Consider the following 19,545-nt stretch of genomic DNA (forward strand, 5'->3'; position numbering starts at 1 on the left):
TATAATGTAAACATCAAAGTAAATTTGTCACGCTATAGTTACACCCTGCTCTGGTGGTAACTACCACAGGTTGAGTGGATTGGTTGGCGATGGGATGCTGATTGTAGCTGGTTCGAGCGAGCCTTGGAAAGTGTCTCAACAGAGTGCAAAGACATTCTACCATTACCTGATATTTTATAGGGAGTAGGCTAACAAGGATCAGGTAATTGAATCCAGCCGTTACCAATGATGCTGGGGATTGGCCTCTCCTGGCCAGTGAACCAGTGATGGGGTTCAGAGTGACATTAATGAGAACACCTACATAGGCATAGAGGTAGAACATTACCAAACAATAACTAAAGTATATCCATTATCTACTGCAACAGTTTTACAACATAGCTGAATTTAAAGTATTAATTTCAAAAGACAATATGCTTCATTTGTCACATATGCAACTGCACAGTAAAATTCATTACGCATATATTATACATGCGGGCACTGGCATTTTTGGTGCCATTATTCAAAGTCCAAAGTCCGGTTGGCCAAAGTGCTTGATGTACAGGAGCAGTTCCCATGAACAGACGTCCCTCTCCTCTCCTAGATCGGCCATCTTTGTGTCCTAGGGACGTCTCCTGCAGCTTACCTGAAGGCGTTGGAGGTTCACCCTTCAACAGACCCTTGATCCTCACATCCAGCTACTCCAGCTCCTTCCCAGCGACCGACGAGCCTTCGGGTGAGGTCCTGCCAACCGACGAGCCTTCAGGTGGGTTCCCGATCCCGCCGGTGACCGCTGCGGGCGAGCCGGGCCTACCAAGCGGGTCCTCCAAGGTCAGTCTGCGGTGGGCAGGCCGGGCCTGCTTGCCGGGAGTGTCCCGGCCCGCTGCTTTTAGATCCACGCCAATATTCGTGTCTTGTTGCTTTTCACTTAGCATGGCTGTATGGTAACTCAAATTTCACTGTACCTTAATTGATACAAGTGACAATAAATTGATCTTGATCATGAAACCAATTCTTTTTGCTTTCCTTGTTTTTTGCTAGGTGTGAGCTGATTGCTTTCCTAGAATATGCTCCAGCAATTTTACTCAACACCAATATATGTTGAACTGCTCCAGAATGTTTATTCTACTTAGCTCCTGTTCCATTGTTTACATAGTATTGAGGAAAGGAACTCTGAACATTAACTCTCCAATATGAAGTAAATGCTCTAAAAGTAATGTCTTGCACTCTGTCTATTTTTCTTCAATTTCTCTAAGGAATCTATGCCTCGAAATAAATTGTTAACAATTTTGTTTTGTGGTAGCTCAGAGGAGATGACTGGACAGAAATAATGTTTTTCATTATCCAAGGTAGACCCAAAATGCTAAAGAAACTCAGCGGGACAGAAGGAAGGACAGAAGGAATGGGTGACCTTTCTTGTCGGGACCCTTCTTCAGAACAACTTGTTAAGGAGTATGATCTTTCCTCATAGCCAAATACATGGAGTAGTTCAACAACTGATCTAGTTTTTATTAGATATAACATCTGACTGACCACTAATCCTTATAAATGACCAGAGAAAAAAAATACTTCTTGTTTCAATAACCACTTGGATTACTGTTTACAAACTATACATTCAATTCACTTAGTCATTTATCCACAATGTTTTTGAAACACACTAGCCTTCATATTCTGACACAAAATATGAGCATTTTTGTCATTTTAATCATAATATTATTTAATACAGATTCCACTAAAATAGAACTGCTTCAGATGTATTAAGCATCCAGTTCTAAACCTGCAGCATTACCTCGAGGTTAGCACATTATTATCAATAAAGGGCTGTACATTAATGGCATAACCAGAGATTTTCTTATATGCTCATCATCTTTTCGTACCAATAACAAATTATTACAGGCCTAAGTATTTTTACACTATGTCAAACATGACACAGACTGGAAATGTAAAGTACAGGAAACATGGCAATAATATTAAGTTTCAAAATATACATTCTGTTTCTTTGTTCAATTCTTGAACACCAATTTAAAAGTTTATATTTCTAATGGTAGCCTGTGTCTTTTCATCTAAGGTCGGATAACTTTGCAAAATCTATATGTTCTGATATATACGCCAAGTAAAGCATTCTACGAACAACAATAAGTGCGACCTTTAGAACTCAATGTGATGAAATAATGAACCTTAGAACTCAATGTGATGAAATAATGAACTTAAGGCCATCAGGTAGATGCTACAGCAGCTAAAGGATTCTGGTTTAACAGCGGACTGTACCTGCTTACCTGTTGCATCTGTGGCGTTGGCTTGGGCTCATAGTCACACAGTGAATCAGCCAACATATAATTCTTTGAAGATTTCTCATTCGGTTCTTGACTCACAAAGGAATCTCCATCAAAAGCCACTCTTAATTGCTGCTCAGAGAGCTGTGCGTCTTTGTCCAGATGACATAGTGTAGCTGCTGCGATTCCTGAAATCATGAAAACAAAGAGTTAAATATCTCCAGGCTTAATGCAGCTCTGTCCTACAAATCCTACAGTGTGACCTTGCATGAAAAATTGTTTCTTTTGTGTCCTGAAAGTAACTCTCCTAATCTTTGTCATACATGTGGCTTGGATTCCTTCAGTTCTTACTTTGCTGTTAGGGACTATGGGATAATGCATTTCTAAAATGGAATAAAAGCTTTGAATGGGTATTTTGAGGATCCCAAACAGATGATAGATTTTGTTTTTTAAAAAGGAGTTAGAAGCAACTTTGAATTGCTCACTCTGTTCCAGATTCTTCAATGGGTCTGATGGATATACTAACACAATTACATGAAGAAACTTATCCAGGAGATGCACTTCGACTTCCTTAACATTCACCAACTAGAGTGTGAAGTGAGGGTGAATCTAGATAGATAAAATACTTTACTGTTACATATGACAAGTCACTGTGAAATTCTTTGCTTGCATACCAAGTTTTGCAAATAGTCGCCCATAAAGGGCACTTACAAAGTTACAGTTCCTCCGCCCCCGCCCCGCCCCCCCCCCCCCACCACCACCTGAGCCATTTCAACCTTTGTTCTTCCCCCCCCTCCCCCTCCCTCACAGCAGTCCCCCCCACGCTGGGTCCTAGCCCTTGTTGACTGGAGATGGATTCTGTGCAATTCTTTGCTTATGCGCTGAGAACTCTACAAAGACAGCATTAATCCAGCGCAGATGGAAAACAGACAAAAGCAGTGAAAATAAATAGAGATCAAACTTAAAGGTGCTGAAAGGAAAAATATAATCAAAATGCAAAATGGAAATCAGGAGGTGTGTTTGCTATGAAATGATCACTAATAACCACTGACAACAAGGGATGAAAAAGTATATGTGTTTATTAGTAAAGAGAACATCCTACAGAAACTTACTAGTCACACTAGTCTTTTAAGAGCCAGTAAATTTTATTAAATACTTTTCTCAAGACAACTGATAACCTCTCCTGTCAAGCAGAAGAAATGAAGCCATTAATCAGGAAGACTTATTGTAGAGAATAAACGATGATGGGATAGAAATTTACAAATGGAATAGAGATAGAAAATTGATTGGCCAACGAGAAACAGAGAGTACTCATAAGTCACACTTTATCTGCTTGATAAAGTGCAACAAGTGAAGTCATAGAGGGATACAGTGTGGAACCTACGCACTCCGGCCAACAATGTCCCAGCTACACTAGTCCCACCTGCCTGTGCTTGGTTCATATCCCTACAAACTTGTCCTATCCATGTACCTGTCTGGTTCTTAAATGATGGGATAGTCCCAGCATCAATTACCTCATGTAACAGCATGTTCCATACACCCACCACCCTTTGTGTGAAAAAGTTACCCCTCAGATTCCTATTAAATCTTTTCCCCTTCACCTTGAACCTATGTCCTCAGGTCCTTGATTCACCTCCTCTGGGCAAGAGATTCCGTGCATCTACCCGATCTATTCCTCTCATGATTTTGTACACCTCTATAAGGTCACCCCTCATCCTCCTGCACTCCAAGGAATAGAAACCCAGCCTACTCAACCTCTCCCTTTAGCTCACACCCTCTAGTCCTGGCAACATCCTCGTAAATCTTTTCTGAACCCTTCTAAGCTTGACAATATCTTTCCTAGATGCCCAGAACTGAACACAATATTCTAAATGTCTTAGACCAACGTCTTAGACAATGCACAACATGACCTCCCAACTTCTATACTCAGTACACTGACTGATGAAGGCCAATGTGTTAGAAGCCTTTTTGACCACCTTATCTACCTGCGACTCGACCTTCAAGGAACCATGCACCTGCACTTCTAGATCCAAGTGTGACAGAAAACGGTGCTAGGCCTCAATCTTCTACAATTTATATAAATCTTATTGACAAAGACACCAAAGATGTGGTTGTTAGATTTTCTGATGTTTTGAAGATGGGGGGGGGGGGGGGGGGGGGGGGGGCGTTACAAGGAATAGATAGAAATGTGAAGCCCTTTAAAATCAGATTAACCATCATTTTTATTTACTATCAGAGCAGGCTTGAAATACTGAGTGGCTTCTTATGTTACCAATCTGTATGTTTTTTAATGCAACACGATCACCTGAAGGTTCTCCTCCAAATTGCACACCATTCTAGCTTGAAACTGTTCTGCTGGTTCCAAATTCTGGAACTTCCTACCAAATACAGCAAGATTATATTTACCAAAAATGCTGCAATAGTTCAGGAAGGAGATTCATCTAACATTTGTATCATAAAAATGCGCAAGGACGTGTAATAAATGCCAGCAAACCCCACAATGAGTAAATAAGAGATAAATTGATGAAAATAATAATTTCATATTACAGTTGTATGCTCTGATCCAGATTCAGTTCTATTTGCCTAGCACGAAAGAGACATTTAAGCTCAGCAGGTACAGCAAAGTAGAACTATGAGGCAGATCCTTTGTGTTATGGATAATGAGAGGATAAACCAGGGCCTTTCAACCTAAAAAACGCATGGCTTGAAATGTACACTTAAAATTAGAATATAATTGTTTACATTAATTAAACAAGGGTTAAACAAGGGTAACCAAGATAAAACTAGTTTAAATCAAAAAATTGCAGATGCTTCAAATCTAAAATAAAAACAGAAAATGCTGTAAATAGCAGATTAGGTTGCATGTGTGAAGAGAAACAGTATATTAACATTTCAGGTTGAAGAAATGTCAGAAGGCACGCAAAGCAACAGAGATATATTAAAGAACTATTTAAGAAATACATAGAATTCACATGAGAAGGAATTTTTCTGGATGGGTGAATAAAGATCTTATTAAATGACAGAGCTGGGCAGAGGATAGAGGAAACAATGTTCTCTCAGCTTTTGCTTCTCATATTAATTGTCTTGTAATTTTACAAATAATTTACTGTGCATAACTGCAGGCTACAGCTTGTATTATGTACAAAATTTGGTAGCCAAGAAATAATACTGTTGATTTTTTTCCTTCTAAATTACTTTAGTGAGGACACATTTTAAATTTCTGCTTTGCACTGTATTCATTTCATCTTACCTTCACTTAGAGCCTTTGCTACTTTAACAGGATCCGATGAGAGATACAAGTTGGTGTGATATGCTTTTAGGTAACTAATAGGACTTGTTCCACCAGTCAAACAAAATCTTTCAATTGACAAACCTACAAAAAGATATAAATCATTTTATTTCTTTAATTGCAACTTAATTTTAGATTGTTTAATTAAGAAACATTAAGATAAATTCACTAAAGCAATGTTAATTTGTTCTCATATAAGTAATTCACAATGTGAAATAAAATGTCTCCAAATATTGGACACAAAGAAACGCACGTGCTGTAATCTTGACCACTGACAAGTGCTGGAGGAACTCACTAGGCTTGGCAGTATATATGGAGAATGGACAGATGATGTTTTGGGTCAGGATCCTTTTACAGACTCTGAGCCGATTCTCATCACCTTCACCCACCTTCAGGCCAGGGTGATTGACCTTTCCAGATCCGACAGTTTCCCTGGCTACTTCTGCACCGTGGGCACCAATGCTGCTGACTCCTACCGCTCCCCTGGCTGCCTGCGAGCTGGGCCTATTGACTCTTCCGGGTCCTACTGCTACCTGGATGCCTTCAGGCCAGGTCCCTTTATACCGACATGGCTGGGTTCTACTGCCATTCTTCCTATGCTAACTGCACTACTTCCCCTCACCCTCACTCCTAAAATTCCGCACACCTCTCTCGCTGCTCTCTGTACCCCTCCAGCCCTCTGCCCACTTCAAACCTTGTGCCATACCTCAGCCCCGATCCTTCATGTTGTTCCCATTCCCCCCGAGTCCCCTGTCAGCAATGCTGAATGGTCTGTCGTCAGCAGAGGCTTTACATTTGTACCCATGCCCACACCTCAGCGAGTTCCTGCCACAATGTCGAGCTCTTCTTCTGTCGCCTCCGCCTCTGGGCCAATTTCTCTGGCAAGGAGTCCTTGCCACCCAACGACAACCCCTTCAGCAACATTCCTCTCTGTCCTGGACTCACCCTGCCAGCCTTCTATGTGCTCCCTTGACAAGTGGTTATCACATCTCCTTCCAAGTTATATACCCTCATGACCTAAATACATGACTGTAAGAAAATAACTGCAGATGCTGGTACAAATAAATACATGACTGTATTTACATCACAAAATTTTAGAGCTTTTAAATAAACATTATTGAGAGGGAACAATCCTCATCGAATAAATCACAAAGGTTCAAGAAAGTAACTCCCCACCATCTTCTCAAGGGCAATTAGGGGTAGGGAATAAATGTGGTTCTTGCCAGTAATTTCCATTTTCCTTGAATGAAACAAAAAATAAATATACTGAATATGTTACTGAATGAGTTATGTACTTTTGCATTCTAATCAATGCATCAATAAATCCCATAAAAGTTTTCTAAACTAAATTGTCACGTGTGGCGGCGCCTAACGGCTGCGGCTCGCTGGCAGTCTGTTTGTCTGTTTGTCTTTTTTCCTTTTTTGTTTGTGTGTTGGTGTTGGGATGGTTTTTGTTTTTGGCTGTGTGTATGTGGGGGGTGTGGGGGGGTGGGGTGGGGTGTGGGGTGTGGGGGGGTGGGGTGGGGTGTGGGGGGGTGGGGTGTGGGGGGGGGGTTGGGGGGGGTGGGGTGTGTGGGGGGTGGGGTGTGGGGGGGGTGGGGTGTGAGGGAAACCTTTCTTTTTTTAGGTCTCCTCCTCGGGGCGCGGCTCGGCCGCGGGGCCTAACATCGCCCGTGGAGCCTTCCATCGCCCGGCGCGGCTCGGCCGCTGGACTTAACATCGCCGGCGCGGCTCGGCTGCGGGACTTAACAGTGCCCGGTGCGGCTCGGCCGCGGGGCCTTCCATCGCCCGGTACGGCCGCGGGACGTTTCAGCGCTCGGTGCGGCTCGGCCGCGGGGCCTTCCATCGCCCGGCGTGGCTCGGCCGCGGGACTTAGCAGCACCTGGCGCGGCTCGGCCGCGGGGCCTTCCATCGCCCGGTATGGCTCGGCCACGGGGCCTTCCATCGCCCGGTACGGCCGCGGGACGTTTCAGCGCCCGGTGCTTCCATCCCCTTGCTGGAATGTAATTTCGTTCAGTATCTCGGTATCGAATGACAATAAAGCTCTATATTCTGTATTCTGTATCAATAAATCCCATAAAAGGTTTCTAAACTAAATTCAGCAAAAAGCGTGTTTCATATCCTTTGCAAGGTTCCATGTGGGTGATTTAAGAGTCAAACTACATGAACGGCAATGAGATAAGAAAGATTTATTCACTAAAGTTCTAAAAAAGATTGCTGGTCCTTGCTTTAATGAGACCTTGTCAAAGGCCTTACTGGTGCCATGTAAACACGTTCATCGGTCTGCCAAAATGCTTTGTTGCCTCTTCAAAACAGAGTTCAAGGCATTCTCTTTCCCCTTACCTCTCAGAACAACTCGGGACAAATCACTGCAGAACTGCAAGAATTGCAGGTGTTGCTTTACAAAAGAAAAGACACGAAGTGCTGGAATAACTCAGCGGGTCAGGTAGCAGGTAGCAGGATCCGAATTCTTCCAATTTTGGGTAACTAATAGAATCATAGAGTGATACCATGTGGAAACAGGCCCTTCGGCCCAATTTGCCCACACCGGCCAACATGTCCCAGCTACAGTAGTCCCACCTGCCCGCATTTGATCCATATTCCTCCTGTCCTATCCATGTATCTGTCTAAGTGTTTCTTAAATGTTGGGATAGTCCCTGCCTCAACTACCTCCTCCGGCAGCTTGTTCCATACATCCACCACCCCTTGTGTGAATCTATAAATCTTTCCTTCATTTACCCCTTATACCCTCCCTCCCTCTTCCCTTTGCCCAACTTGGACATGCACCCATTTTTTCCCTTCCCCCTCCCCTTCCTCTGGCTTCAAAATTTGCACCTCTTCAATCCTGATCTCACACCTTTTGTCATTCATCTCTGGCCTTTGTCCAACCATTTGCCTATCAAAAGTCTCCCCCCCCCCCTGCACCTGTATCCACCTTTCTCGCCAGACTTTGTCCTGTCCCTGCTGTCTACCAGCTTTCTCTATCGCTCCCCCCACTTCCGGACCGCAATCAGCCTGAAGAAGAGTACCAAACTAAAATGTTCTCCAGAGATGCGGCCTGACCTGCTGGGTCACACCAACAATTTGTGCCTTTTTCTAGGATAATCTCATCCAGTCCTGGAAATTTATCCATCCTCAAGACCAATGGCATCGAATACCTCCTCTTTATTTATCGTGACTTGCATTAAAATTTTCCCTTTTCCTGCTCTGAATTCTTCAACTATAAATTCCATTTATTTTATCAAAATCAATGAAAGGTGTTATAGGCGAACACTGTTTTTGTTAGATCTCTCAATTATTTGCTACGCATCTATTTCCCTCTGATGATTGTTAATATTTCAATCATTGTCTATTTGTTTACTATAATATATGCTCACGCTTTCTAAACATCTCACTGTTATGAACACTTGGAGCCTTTTGCCATTGAAATGCCCATAATTCCTTCCTAAAGCAGCCAGCCTCATGGCAGCAAACGCACGTTTTGTGAGGTCTATATCAGGCTCACTAACTCCCACTGATTTGGTAATTATTACATTTCTATTGTTATTGACAGGTTTATTGCTATTGCTAATAAATCAATTGTTCCTGGAATCGTACTGGCAAACTATGTGTTTCTGACTCTCTCAACGGTTTAAGGTATTTGAAAGAAAACAGTATTTTCAACATTTTTTATTTATTTAAAAAAGCATCAATATATAGGTCCTCAATCTGGCATACGGCTGATAACTAGATTACATAGCCTCTATTATTATTGAGTACATACCATAGTGATTGATGCTGTTTATCAGCCTCACTCCTACTTGGGCATGGTTATTTGTCATTAGAACTACATCAAACATTTCATCAGTCCCAGGATAAAGTTCATGTAGCCGTGAATTAACTGTTTCCAGTGCCTAGGCATAACAAAGATTTCCAATTATAATATAATAAATATGCACATAATATAATGTTTATATACACTTATTTATTGTAGAAGATGCCAAATTTTGGGCTAGATTTTATACCAACGTTACCCATTGCCAATTTCAACAACCACATTTATTTTATCAACAGACCTATGTAATCATTAGCTCACTGTGTGTCACTCAGCTATTGTATTCCTAAAATGCTTCCCTCCATCATTTTATCCATTGTTTTTTATATACTTTCTCATAACACATTAAATCTGCCCCCACTATATTTTTCCAGAATCTGGGTGTCACACATGAGGTTGTACTTCACGCTAACACAAGTTAGTTGTGCTACTTATTGCAGATAGACAGAAAAAGCTGGAGTAACTCAGCAGGTCAGGCAGAATCTCTGAAGAAAAGGAATTGGTAATGTTTCAGGTGGAGACCCTTCTTTATTGCTATTCTCTCAATAGAATTAATACTTGAACTGTTACAATCATTGGTTCAAGGCCCACAATGGTGTTGGCTGAAAAGTTGGAGGCAAAATCTTAAAATGTGTATCTGTGTGTTGCTTTTTGTAAGCAACAACCATTGAAAAGGCAACAAAATTATTAGAAGCAGGGGAGGAAAATTTGCGCTGATTTATGCCATAAAATGTGCAGGTAATCAGTATATGCAGCAGGAGATATTGGTCAAAATTGTGCTCCTGCCTTTCTTTAGATTAGACACTGATGTTAATTAAGTGATTTGATAAGCAATTTCAGCCAGCTCCAGGTCAAACCAGTCCAAGGTTCCAAAGTCGAAAATATGGGGAGGTGGAGAAAAGCCTTGGGCTCATTTAAAGAATAAATACAGAAATGAATGTGCTGGGTTAAATGATCTATATGCGGAGATTCAGAATTTATAAAATAATGTGTTTTTTAATTTAATTCTCCCATAACTTTGTTACAGTCAATGAAGTCCTGAGGGTAAAATGTGTGTTTAATATTATTTAATACAAGTAACTGTGGTGGGGTTTGACTTACAAAGCAGAACAAGGGACCTGTTTCATGGAAATGTACAAAATCTTTACAAGGATTTATAAGAAAGATGCAGGGATGATTGTCCCCTGCAAAAGGTATATAAGAACGCAGTGTCATAAGTGGTAGGAGTAGAATTAGGCCATTTGGCCCATTAAGTCTACTCTGCCATTCAATCATGGCTGATCTATCTCTCCCTCCTAACCCCATTCTCCCCATAACCTCTGACACCTCTCAACTGTGCAAGAACGTTTGTGGAGATTCAAGCCATAAGTATATTCAAGACAAAAATTGATAGCTTGTTCGTTCTGTCATAGAACAATACAACACAAGAACAGCCCATTTGGTCCACAATGTCTGTGCCGAACATAATGCCAAGACCAGCTCATATCTGCCCTCATATAATCCATATCCCTCCACTCCCTGCATATCCATATGCCTATCCAAAAGTCTCTTAAATGCCACTACGGTATCTGCCTCAACCACTATCCCCAGCAGCATTTTCCAGACACTCTGTACCAAAAAACCTGCCCCACACATCTCCTTTAAGCCTTCCCCTCTCATGTTAAAGCAATGTCCTATTTTAATGATTCACAAGTACTGGGGACTGAATAGCCTGCTCCTGCTTCATTATCTTCTGTTCAAGGCTTCTCTGTGTCTGTTCAAGATTCTTGTTATCATTCTTTGAACTTCTAATGTTTCCACTTTTTCTATCCAGTGTACCTTTTCCTCTTTCTCAATAATTATTTACATTTTACTCTTTTCTCTTCACACGTGGCTATTTAGAGAGACAGTGAAAAACAAAGCAACATGAACGGAACAGGCAAAATATTTGGGGAGTGGAAATAATGTAATCAGTTTAAACATATGCAATTAAATTGTTTTACAACTTGGACCTCCAGTTCTTTAATTTTTTATTACAAAGTCTCAAGAACGTCTATATGTTAGAAAATCCCGTTAACTTGTCACATTTCCATTAGATCTTCGTGCCAGTTTAATGTATCATTTGCGACTTCCAGTGCGTTAGGTGACCATCTTAAATTCTATGAATTAGAGAGAATTGATGCAAATATTGTAAATTAATTCAGTGCAATTTACAGATCTGAGAAAATAAAACTTAATGTGCAGCATTGAAGTAATCTGAAGCAAAAGGGAACAAATGTGGGATGTTTGAAAAACAAGCATCATTTGCTGGTAAAGTTTACAGGAGGTGTCTCTATTTCGCAATTAAGAGATTAGATTAGATTACCATAATGTGTTAACTATTCGTTGTTATTGCCATGAAATTCATGCACCAAATAAATGGTCCTTTGGCTCACCATTGCCCATGTTATCCTTGTGAGACTGTGTTAGCATGAGGAACTATAGTTCAATTTGTTTAAAAACCCTGATGTCTGCACTTCCTGAAAATTGAAGTTTGTTAAATGTAAACATCACGCACGATGCTGCTTGAACACTGTGCAAATCCAAAGAATAAATGGATTGAACAAATGCCACATGTTATCCCTGTAATGTCCCGTCATATCTGTTAGTCTTGTGTCATGTTCTGTGTTTAGATTCTCATTTCAGGTCCCTTGACTTCCTGCCATTGTAATTGTCAGCCCCGCCTTGATTGTTTCCACCTGTGTGCCCTTACCTCATGTATATATAGTCCACGCCTCCCTTTGTCCTGTGCCAGTTCGTATTGTGATTCATGTGCTCTCGGTCGCAGTATAGCCAGTAAGTAATTTTTGTGACTAATGTTTTTGTAGCTGAGTAAGTTTAGAGTTTTTGGTTCGAATCGCAGTGTTCTTTAATGTGAAAATTAAAGAACGCCTTTATTTTCTCCAAATTGACTCTTGTGTGCGAGTCGTGCGTTTGAGTCCAGTTCCTGTGTGCCCCAGAGCATAACAGAACGAACTGGCCATAATATGGACTCAGCCGACTCTAAGATTTGGAAATCAGCCCTTGCCTACCAGGGCACTAAGATCCAGCACCAGGAGGAGCAGCTGCGCTCAGTCAGTCACGGGGTGCGCGAGCTGAACGATAGACAAGACGACCCAGATTAACCACCTCGCTGTACAACTCCATCAGGTTCTGGCTCATCTCGACCCAACCTCGGCAGCTTCTCCACTGGCTCAGTTTGAACCTTCGGCCGGCCATCCGCCTGCTGTTCCGGCCACGCCTGCGAACCCCACGCTGATTCTACGCCTGGCTTCACCAGATAAGTTCTCTGGAGACTCGGAGAATTGTAGATCATTCCTTGTACAATGTGATCTCCACTTCAAGCATAACCCTGCACACTTCCCCTCAGACCAGGCCAGGGTAGCATTTATTGTGTAACATTTATTGTGTCCCATTTGACGGGACGAGCCGCAACATGGGCCACTGCGGAGTGGTCTCGGGGCTCCACAGTCTGTCAGGATCTAGACCTCTTCCAAAGAACATTTAGCAGTATTTTTGATCACACTTCCTCTGCTAAGGAAGCTTCCCGAGTCTTACTGCAGCCAAAACAGAACACTCGCCCAGTGATAGACTATGCCATTGACTTCCGAACCCTTGCAACAGACAGTGGGTGGAATATGCCTACACAAGTGGATGCATTCATGAATGGGTTGTCGGAGGCTATAAAGGACAGACTTTCACCTTTTGAGTTACCCAGTGATCTAGAGACATTAATTACCAGGGCTATTCGTGTCGATAACAGGATAAAGGAAAAGGAAAGACACCAGGCTGCTGATCGTCCTCCCAATCACCAGGGGGGCTCCTCCGGGTCCTTCACACCGAATAAGTCATCGTTCCCTGTCCATCACTGGCCGGAGAAAACAGCGTCCTCTCAGCCGTCGGAGGAACCCATGCAGCTAGGACGAACCAGGCTGACTCCGGAGCAGCGACAGCGCCGCCTGAAGGACGGAGCCTGCTTTTACTGCGGTCAACAAGGACACCGTCTGGCCGACTGCTCGGTAAAAGGGGTGGCTCACCAGTGAAAAGGAGGACACTGGTGAGCCAATTCCCCGTTTCGGACTTACCTCCTCGACCTCTGACACAGGCCACCCTCACTCTGAATCAGCAAATTGTGACTCGGGGGGGTTTTGATCGACTCCGGAGCCAACAAGTGTCTCATGGACTGGACTCTAGCTCGATCGTGTAAGGTTAAATCTGTGCCCTTGTTGCAACCTATTGTGGCGAGCGCTTTAGATGGACGTCAGTTGTTTGAGATAACTCATCGTACGGAACCTGTCAAAGTCATGTTCAATGCTAACCATGTGGAGATAATGTCTTTTCACTTGTTTGACTCAGCTCAACATCCCTTGGTCTTTGGTTTCCCTTGGCTGCAGAAACACAATCCTCAGATTGATTGGCGATCTGGTAAGATCAGACGATGGGGGGTTGAGTGCACACAATCATGTCTTGTTGAACCAGTGAACAAAGGGGTGAGTTACGGGAAGATCGGGGCGGTTTTGGGAATAAATGTTCTTAAATCTGAAGAAATAAAGATTTCTAATGATGATGATGACCATCCCGATCTGTCGAAGGTTCCACCATGTTACCATGAACTGAAGGAGGTGTTCAACAAGTCCAGGGCCACCACCCTACCTCCTCATCGACCTTTTGACTGCGCTATCAACCTGCTGCCGGGGGCCCCTATTCCCAAGGGGCGACTGTACTCCATATCCGGCCCCGAGAGGAAGGCGATGGATGAGTACATTGAGTCCTCCCTGAGGACGGGCATTATTCGCCCGTCCTCCTCGGCAGCAGGCGCGGGGTTTTTCTTTGTGGAGGTGGATGCCTCCAACGAGGGGATTGGGGCGGTACTTTCCCAGAGAGCGGAGAAGGACAACCGGATTCATCCCTGCGCCTACCTGTCACGTAAGTTGACCCCCGCAGAAAAAAATTACGATGTCGGAAACAAAGAACTGCTGGCGGTCAGCCGCATTGGGGGAGTGGAGGCACTGGCTGGAGGGGGCCGAGCAGCCTTTTCTGGTATGGACAGATCACAAGAACCTGGAATACATCCGTAAAGCCAAGAGACTCAACTCACGTCAGGCCAGATGGACTCTGTTTTTTAGTAGGTTCAACTTTTCTCTGTCTTACAGGCCCGGATCCCAGAACACAAAACCAGACGCCCTGTCCCGACTTTATGACCCTGAACCTGATACCAGAGAACCCGAACCCATCCTGCCACTTAACCGTGTGGTAGGAGCAGTGTCTTGGCAGATCGAAACAGATGTGAAGCAGGCTAATGATGAGACTCCAGCACCGAGTGGCTGTCCTACTAACTGTTTGTTTGTTCCTGTGACATTGCGCCCCCAGGTAATCCACTGGGCTCACACGTCCCTGCTCACATGCCATCCAGGTGCCAAGAGAACTGTTTTTGTGGTTAAACAGCGTTTTTGGTGGCCTTCACTTGAGAAGGATGTAGCTGAATATGTGGCCGCCTGCCCTGTCTGTGCAAGGAGCAAGCCCTCCAGACAAGCCCAAGCGGGCCTGCTGCACCCACTTTCAGTCCCTCAGAGGCCCTGGTCCCACATCTCCATTGACTTTGTTACTGGGTTGCCGGCCTCCAAAGGTAACACAACTGTCCTGACGGTGGTAGACCGATTTTCAAAGATGGTACATTTTATCGCTGTGGCCAAGCTCCCCTCTGCCAAAGAGACGGCAGAGGTAATGATGTCTCACGTTTTCCGTATCCATGGTTTCCCTACAGACATTGTCTCGGACCGAGGTCCTCAGTTTGTGTCCAAGTTTTGGAGTGAGTTTTGTTCCCTCATAGGTGCCACCGTAAGCCTGTCTTCTGGTTACCATCCGCAATCCAATGGCCAGACTGAGCGGATGAACCAGGAGCTCGAGACCTGCTTGCGCTGTCTGATCGCGCAGAACCAGACCACCTGGAGCGACCATCTCATCTGGGTCGAGTACGCACGCAACACGCTTCCTACGGCTGCCACGGGACTCACACCCTTCCAGTGTGCCTACGGCTACCAGCCCCCCTTGTTCTCGGCTTATGAGGGTGAGGTGACGGTGCCTTCTGCCCACGCCATGATCCGACGCTGTCGCCAAATCTGGGACGGAGCTCGGAGGGTTCTACTCCGGGGTCAGTCCTGGATGAAAGCGGCAGCCGACCACCACAGCAGATCCGCTCCGCATTATCGCCCAGGCCAGAAGGTATGGCTGACAACAAAGGACTTGCCACTTCACGTCCACGCCAGAAAGCTGGCTCCAAGGTTCGTGGGTCCATTTCCCATTTCGAAAGTCATTAACCCTGTTTCGGTCCGTCTACAACTCCCCAGGTCATTAAGGGTTCACCCTACATTCCACGTCAGCAAAATAAAACCGGTCAAGGAAAGTGCACTCGTGCCCGCCTCCAAGCCCCCTCCACCCCCCCCCCCGGCTCGTCGACGGTGGTCCGGTCTACACAGTAAGGCACTTCTTGCAGTCCGCAAGAGAGGTCGCGGTCGCGGTCGCCAGTTTCTGGTCGACTGGGAAGGCTACGGTCCTGAGGAGAGGTGCTGGATTCCTGCCAGCTTCATTTTGGACAAAACTTTGATCAAGGACTTTGACAAGACTCATCCTGACCAGCCTGGACCGTCAGGAGTCGGTCCTAAAGGGGGGGGTACTGTAATGTCCCGTCATATCTGTTAGTCTTGTGTCATGTTCTGTGTTTAGATTCTCATTTCAGGTCCCTTGACTTCCTGCCATTGTAATTGTCAGCCCTGCCTTGATTGTTTCCACCTGTGTGCCCTTACCTCATGTGTATATATAGTCCACACCTCCCTTTGTCGTGTGCCAGTTCGTATTGTGATTCATGTGCTCTCGGTCGTAGTATAGCTAGTAAGTAATTTTTGTAACTAATGTTTTTGTAGCTGAGTAAGTTTAGAGTTTTTGGTTCGAATCGCAGTGTTCTTTAATGTGAAAATTAAAGAACGCCTTTATTTTCTCCAAATTGACTCTTGTGTGTGAGTCCACACCTCCCTTTGTCCTGTGCCAGTCCACACCTCCCTTTGTCCTGTGCCAGTTCGTATTGTGATTCATGTACTCTGATTCATGTGCTCTCGGTCGTAGTATAGCTAGTAAGTAATTTTTGTAACTAATGTTTTTGTAGCTGAGTAAGTTTAGAGTTTTTGGTTCGAATCGCAGTGTTCTTTAATGTGAAAATTAAAGAACGCCTTTATTTTCTCCAAATTGACTCTTGTGTGTGAGTCGTGCGTTTGAGTCCAGTTCCTGTGTGCCCCAGAGCATAACAATCCCCCAAACCTGTTTCTAAAGAGCATGATTCACTGATCCTTTGTAAACCATATGAGGAACAACCTATTAATTTCCAGTTAACAAAAACCACAATTAAAACAGGATCACCAAGCACATCTGTTGAGCTGAATGTTGGAACATGAGTTTAGAAACAACCAATTTAAACACAGAAGGGAAAGGCAAGTCTGTGGCTACACACTTGGGCCTAACCAAGGTGTTTCTTTTGCGAATATCGCATTCGCTTCAGATTAAGGCAGAAGAACCAACGTCAGTGTGCTGAATGAAGCAAAAACATCAAGCATGCAAGCCTTCGTCTACTAAGATGCAGCGGTCATGTTGTTCGGATGGAAGACGACCGTCTACCAAAGCAAACCTTCTACTCCCAGCTTAAAGAAGGCAAACGTAAAAGAGGCGGACAAAAGAAGAGATTCAAAGGCGCCTTAAAAGCCAGCATGAAGAAATGTGAAATCGACATTGAACATTGGGAAACCAAGGCCAAGGACAGGAGGCTCTGGCGAACCATCATCCAAAAGGGAACAGCGACTCAAAGCCAACAGATGCGCAGAATTACAAGAAAAGAGAAGTAAACGGAAAGAGAGGCAGCAACAACCAAAGCCCGATCTGACAGCTGGAATTATCTGCCCTGAATGCCAAAGAACTTTCAAAGCCAGGATTGGACTCATAGGCCACCTGAGAGCTCATAAAGACAACGGAACGTAGACCATCATCCTCGACCTCGAGGGATAACCACGACGACTTCAATGCCACGCCTCAATCTTTATTTCTCAAATCTGAAATTTACACTGAATTGATCCCCAATATTTGCATCCATTCCCCCTCTCCCCCTCTCCCCCTCTCCCCCTCTCCCCCTCTCCCCCTCTCCCCCTCTCCCCCTCTCCCCCTCTCCCCCTCTCCCCCTCTCCCCCTCTCCCCCTCTCCCCCTCTCCTTTTTTCCTTCTTTGTGTATGTACACGTGGCCATACCTTCATTAAGGCGAATGCTAATCCTTTCTTGAGTGGTTCGTTCTCGTGTTCCTGCTGAAACTTGACGTAGGACTCCAGGCCATCAGTCTCATAGATGGCCCGCTCCTCGGCCATGTTGAAGAGTGTCCGTGAGGACACGGCGATGGTGATGGCGTGCGGTAACTTGTTCTGCAAAACAACACCCAGCTTTGTCAGCTTTGTCTCCATTGATGTACATAATACATAGAAGGATGCCAATAAGTAAAGTTAAAGGTCACTCCATCCCCCAGTTTGAGTGAAGTCCCTGACATGTCTCTAAGCTTGTGTGGGAAAGAACCGAAGGGAGACACAAACTGCTGGAGTAACTCAGCGGGACGGGCAGCATCTCTAGAGAGAGAGAGAGAGAGAGAGAGAGAGGGGGGGGGGGGGGGTAGGTGACGTGTCGGGTGGAGACCCCTCTTCAGACTAAGCTCGTTGCTTTACCCCTGCGAGAGTCTTGGTCGATCCGCTGGATCCTCGGCTCCGCCGGGTGGCGGAGGCTCGTTCGGGGGGCGCGGGAACGGGCACGGAGCAAATGTCCATGTCGTCCAGCGAGTAGAGTCCAGTATCGCTCATCTTCTCCAGTGTGGCTGCCTGCCTGCCTGCCTGCCTGCGGCTGGCCCAGAGCAATGGTCCGGTGGAATGGGCTGGTGGGTGGGGAGGAGGGGGCGAGTAAAGTCTGCGCCGCTGATGCCCAGGCTTTGCTTTGTGAAGGTAGGTGTTGTTGGATGGATGGTCGGGCGGGGACGGGGACGGTGCCGCTCCTCTCCTCTGGCGGCCTGAGTGTCGGCGGCTTGATCGTCACAAACACCACCCCGGGGGCTGTCACAAGGAGCGGCCGCCCCCCCCCCCCCCCCCCATATTGTCCACCTCAAACACAATCGCCACAGGCAAACTGGAGGGCCAGCCAGCACCTCATCCCAGTGTTATCAACATTGAATTCTGCAATTGGAAGTAATACCCTTCCCCATCCTCTGTCGCTCTCTCATCCCTGTGGTGCGCACTCATTTCTCCCAATATTCAAAACTAATCAATCTGCTCCTTTTCAGCTTGTACTCGCTGGAATTTAGAAGACTGAGGGGGGATCTTATAGAAACATATAAAATTCTTAAGGGGTTGGAGAGGCTAGATGCGGGAAGATTGTTCCCGATGTTGGGGAAGTCCAGAACCAGGGGTCACAGCTTAAGGATAAGGGGGAAGTCTTTTAGGACCGAGATGAGAAAACATTTCTTCACACAGAGTGGTGAGTCTGTGGAATTCTCTGCCACAGAAGGTAGTTGAGGCCAGTTCATTGGCTATATTTAAGAGGGAGTTAGATGTGGCCCTTTTTCCTAAAGGGATCAGGGGGTATGGAGAGAAGGCAGGTACAGGCTACTGAGCTGAATGATCAGCCATGATCATATTGAATGGCGGTGCATGCTCGAAGGGCCGAATGGCCTACTCCTGCACCTTTTATCTATGTTTCTATGTTTCCCCTCCTGTGTACATTAATCTCCCATCACTGAGTTCCTCATTGCCCTTTTATCCAACCTCTTTCCCTATCCCACTATCCCCTTCCATCCTCATACCTCCCTCTGGTATCACGTTATATTATTATTATTATTATTATTATTATTATTATTATTATTATTATTATTCCTGGTCTAACACCCTTAGTTCCCTTTTCACCTCATTAGTGCCTTTGTCATTAATGCCACCATTTGTAAGTTAAACTCCCCTCACCTATCAATAGCCAAGCTTCATCCCACTCCCCAGTCCGCAGGGCCATCCCGCATCCCGTATCTTATCGAAACGTATAAGATTATTAAGGGGTTGGACACGTTAGAGGCAGGAAACATGTTCCCAATGTTGGGGGAGTCCAGAACAAGGGGC

The 19,545-nt window shown here is 44.8% G+C and overlaps 1 protein-coding gene across 1 annotated transcript in view; it reads right to left on the bottom strand.

Moving 5' to 3' along the window:
- LOC144593982 (cytosolic 5'-nucleotidase 1A-like) overlaps window positions 1–18,249 on the bottom strand; it is a 45,442-nt gene extending 27,193 nt beyond the window's left edge. Inside the window, exons 1-5 of the mRNA XM_078400125.1 lie at window positions 18,118–18,249; window positions 17,656–17,823; window positions 9,302–9,431; window positions 5,500–5,622; window positions 2,253–2,437 (exon numbers count right to left, since the gene is read on the bottom strand). Coding sequence (XP_078256251.1) covers window positions 2,253–2,437; window positions 5,500–5,622; window positions 9,302–9,431; window positions 17,656–17,823; window positions 18,118–18,249 — 738 coding nt within the window. The remainder of the gene's footprint in view (window positions 1–2,252; window positions 2,438–5,499; window positions 5,623–9,301; window positions 9,432–17,655; window positions 17,824–18,117) is intronic.
- Between the last annotated feature and the right edge of the window lie 1,296 nt (window positions 18,250–19,545).

Source organism: Rhinoraja longicauda, chromosome 5, assembly GCF_053455715.1.
Source record: "Rhinoraja longicauda isolate Sanriku21f chromosome 5, sRhiLon1.1, whole genome shotgun sequence".
NCBI lineage: Eukaryota > Metazoa > Chordata > Chondrichthyes > Rajiformes > Arhynchobatidae > Rhinoraja > Rhinoraja longicauda.